The following is a 3942-nucleotide window of genomic DNA, read 5'->3' on the forward strand; positions in this document are numbered from 1 at the left end:
CCCGGCCTCAAGGTGCTGGATGTGACGGACGACTATGGGATGCACCACGAGGAGGCGCTGGCGGCGGCGCTGCCCGCGGTGGCGGTGGACTTCTACAGGCTGGGCTGCGAGTGAGGCCGGCGCCGCCACTCGTTCATGGCCCTGCTCGGCTGCCGCTGCTGGCCGCTCCTGGGGCTGGCCCGGTGCCACGGGCTTGTCCGTAGCCGCTGGCCGGCTGTTTTGCCAGTCTTCTTTTGTTCTCTTTTTTTTTGGTTTGGTAGAGACCAAGCGCCATCCCTTGTTTTGATTTTTTGCCCCTTTGAACGCATACCCATCGGGCGCGGCCGGCACCCAGCCGCCGCGCCCCATTCCACACACACACTCTGCGCGTCGCAGACCTCTGCCTGCCCCCAAATGTATGCACACACACAAAAGCACTTCCAGCACTATAGCCATTCTTCAGCGCTGAACCACCTCGACACCTCGGCAAGCCGCCACCCACTGTACTTCCCACACATGGGACACAGGGCCCCCTCCTGTAACCGTCCCCGCATCACTGCTCGGAAGAGGTTCACCTCCTTTATCTTACAAGGGAGTAATGTACAGCAGAAGCACGGCAGAGCGGCACGTGCTGGGGGGCAGCCACGCGGCACGCCTCGCCAGCCCGCTCCGCCGCCGGGCACGACCAACCAGCTCGCAGGGGAGGGCAGGCGCTGGGGGTGGGTGCATGCTACCGCCGGTCGGTGGTTCCCTTGGGGCGCTTGCCGCTGAACAGGTGCTTGGGCTTGAGGTCTGGGATGTGCCTGTCCCCCTCCCCCTTCTTTGCCAGCTTCCCCATCTTCCACTGGGCCTTGTCTGCGGGGAGGGTGGGCGAGCAGGGTGGGGGGTGGCGGGAAGGGCGGCGGGTAAGCGGAGGTGGCTTGCTGGCTGGGAGGAGCAGGCCAGAAGCCGAGCCTGGCTGCTCTGCCAGTTGGGCGGGCTGGCGGGGCAGGCAGGCACACACAGGTCCTACCAACAGCAGCCGCTTCCCTCAACCACCCCGGCCCTCAGCACTGCGCATGCGCACGCAGCGCGGCAGGCATGCGGGCAGGCATGCGGGCAGGCAGGCAGGCAGGCAGGCAGGCGGGCGGGCAGGCAGGCAGGCAGGCACCCACCCGCCATCTTGATTGCCTTGTTGCGCTGGCTGGCGTCCCGCAGGCCCTTGGAAGAGTCGGGGGCCGCCAGCGACAGGGCGCGGCCTCGGGACATAGACCTGACAGGGGGAACATGGGTGGAGGGATGCAGGGAGGGCGGTGGTCAGATGACTTGAGACCGGGGCATGGCACGGCAATGTGACCAGTGAGGGCACGGGGGCAGGCCCCGCAGGCGGCGGAGCGGCGGGCGAGGGAGCCAGGCAGTCAGGCGCCAGCGATGGCTGCGGAGCGGCGGCAGCAGCAGGCGCGGCGGCTGCGGCAAGCCAAGCCCGAGCCGTCGCGCAGCTCCAGGTCCAGCAGGGCCACAGCCCCCGCTCCAGGCCCAGCCCCCACTTGCTGCAGCTCACCGCGACTTGCTGCTGTGGATGCGCTTCTTGGGCGCCTCTGCATCCGCCATCTCGGCGTCTGCCGCCGCGCTGCGCCCGCGCTTGCGCACCAGCGAGCGCCCGCGCCGGCTCTGGGAGCGCGTCGCGCGCTCCGCCGCCGCGCCTGCAGGCGGAGAGGGGGCGGGGGTGGGGCTGGGATGCGTGAACACATGCGCTTGCAGGTTTGAGCGCCGGCCGCAGCAAGGGAGCGGGGCTGGCCGGCCCCGCCGCCGGCCGGCCAGCGGCCAGCCGGCCAGCCGGCCTCCCAGCGCACAGGCTGCGCGCCTGGGCAGGGCGAGTCGCAGGAGCGCCGCACATCCCCCAAAACAACCTTTGGGATTTTCTCCCAGACCCTTTTGGATTCGAGAATCCCAGCCCGGCCCAGCCCAGCCCAGCCCGGCGCAGCCCAGCCCAGCCCAGCCCAGCCCGGCGCAGCCCACCCACCTGCGTCCAGACCCATCACCCCGAGCTCCCGAGCCATGCGCTCCTTGGTGCGGGAGCGCTCGGGGTCCACGGCGCGCGGCAGCGGCGCCGAGTTGTTCCCCGCAGACTTGCGGCGCCGGTGCTCTGCAGGCGGGGGCAGGGACGGGGGCAAAGGGGGTATGTCGGCGGCGAGCAGGGGTGCATCCAACGGGAGCGGGCGGGCGTCCCGGCACGCTGTGCGCCAAAACGGGGGCACGGACGCCGGCGGCTCGCCCCCGGCCGCCCGCTGCCTGCGCCGCGTAGCCGCCACCCCGGCAGCCCGCCTGGACCCCACCCACCAGCCGAGCCCACACCGGCAGCTAAACGCATGACACAGGCAAGCAGAGGCACCGCCCCTCACAGGCAGCAGGGGCCGGGCGCCGCCCCTCACAGGCAAGCATATATGCAGACAAAATACAGGCCGACAGGCAGGCAGCGGGAGCGGGAGCCGGCAGCGCCCCTCACCCGCCACCATCTTCTTCTTCTTCTGTCGGATCGCCTCCAGCGCCGCCGCCTCCTCCGCAGTCAGCTCCTCCTCCTCCCCCTCGCCCATGGCGGCCTGGCCGTGAGGCAGGGGAGGCAGGGGGAGGGCGGGGAGTGAGGAGGGAGTGGCATGGGCAAAAGACGGCGGCGGCCAAGCAGAAGCGCTGGGGAGCTGCCGAGACAAGGCAGGCCCAGGCGCACGCCACAGACACACGCCACACAGGCAGGCACATGAAGCAAGCAGGCGCGGCGCTCCAGGCGCAGGCATGAGTCATGGAGCGGCGGCAGCGGGCGGCAGCGGCGGCAGCCCCTCACGTCCGCCGCCGCCGCCGCCGCCAACGCCTCCTCCTCCCGCTCCAGCGCCTCCAGCCGCGCCTCGATGTCGGGGTCCACAAAGTCCAGTACCTGCGGTACCATGTGGCGGTACATGTTGGAGGTACGACACAAGCACGGTACACATGGACGGTACACGTGGAAGGCGGTCAGGCACGGGCATTGTGCCCCGGCACGGGCCCCGACCCAAGCGCCTGCGCCCCGCCCCATCGACGCCATCCCGCCCCTCTCACACGCGCGCTCGCACGCCCGCGCAAATGCAAACAGCAGCGGCCAGGGCCATGCCCTCGCCGCTGGCAATCCCAGACAAGGATCCCCTACCCCTCGCTCCCACCCTCCCTCCCTGCCTGCCGGCCTGCCCTCCCTGCCCGCGCTCCCACCCCATCTCACAACCCGCCTCACTCACGCCCTCCACACCAACCCGCCCCGCCCCACCCCCGCCCCGCCCCGACCCCGCTCACGTTCTTGCCGTTGACGATCTCCGGCATGATGTCGTAGCGCCAGGCCGGGTCCTTGAGGTCGTACAGCTTGCGCACGTCGCTGTTGTACACCCCCGCGCCGCCCTGTTCCTCCTGCGGGGCGGCACAGTGCGTGGGGGGGAGTTGGAGGGGCAGGGGGAGGGGCAGGGGAAGGGGGGGAATGTGGGTGAGGGGGGCGACGGAGCGGGCGGCGAGGGATGGGCAGAGGGGCGAAGGAAAGCGCTGCTCTCGGCGGCACCGCAGCACCGCAGCTCCGCAGCGCAGCCACAGCCCCCCCCATCCCAACACCACCCCACCCAAACACCCCACCTGCAGGTCCTTCTCGGTGCGCCGCCGGTCGCCCGCGTCGCGCCGCGCCCGCGCCGCCGCCACCCCCGGCGGGATGACGGGCGGGCGGGGCAGGGCGTCCCGCGGCTTTGGCTGAGCCACGTGGATCCGGTTCACCACGTCGCCCACGCGCTTGCCCTGCGGGGTTCAGGGAGCCCGGGCAAGGAGGGCGGGCAGCAGCGGAGGGGAGGGGTTCGGGCGAGGCTCAAGGGCGGGCGGCCGCCGTAACAGCAACAACCGGCCGGCACTGCTCTGCATGCACCAGGCCCAAACCGTGCCCCCTCCATGCCCCTCCATGTTCCTTCCCCCCCCCCCCCCCCC

General features: G+C 71.4%; 2 protein-coding genes across 2 annotated transcripts in view; one reads left to right on the top strand and one right to left on the bottom strand.

The window, feature by feature from the left end:
* Positions 1 to 114, top strand: part of CHLNCDRAFT_141302 (expressed protein) — a gene marked incomplete at both ends in the record, with an annotated part of 2111 nt that extends 1997 nt beyond the window's left edge. The window contains one exon of the mRNA XM_005843160.1: positions 13 to 114. Within this exon, the coding sequence (XP_005843222.1) occupies positions 13 to 114 (102 nt within the window). The remainder of the gene's footprint in view (positions 1 to 12) is intronic.
* Positions 115 to 709: 595 nt separating this feature from the next.
* Positions 710 to 3942, bottom strand: part of CHLNCDRAFT_55283 (hypothetical protein) — a gene marked incomplete at both ends in the record, with an annotated part of 6819 nt that continues 3586 nt past the window's right edge. Inside the window, 8 exons of the mRNA XM_005843208.1 lie at positions 710 to 834; positions 1134 to 1231; positions 1520 to 1661; positions 1982 to 2104; positions 2465 to 2558; positions 2798 to 2887; positions 3277 to 3387; positions 3604 to 3759. Of these exons, the coding sequence (XP_005843270.1) occupies positions 710 to 834; positions 1134 to 1231; positions 1520 to 1661; positions 1982 to 2104; positions 2465 to 2558; positions 2798 to 2887; positions 3277 to 3387; positions 3604 to 3759 (939 nt within the window). The remainder of the gene's footprint in view (positions 835 to 1133; positions 1232 to 1519; positions 1662 to 1981; positions 2105 to 2464; positions 2559 to 2797; positions 2888 to 3276; positions 3388 to 3603; positions 3760 to 3942) is intronic.

Source organism: Chlorella variabilis (assembly GCF_000147415.1).
Source record: "Chlorella variabilis unplaced genomic scaffold CHLNCscaffold_33, whole genome shotgun sequence".
Taxonomy (NCBI): Eukaryota; Viridiplantae; Chlorophyta; class Trebouxiophyceae; order Chlorellales; family Chlorellaceae; genus Chlorella; species Chlorella variabilis.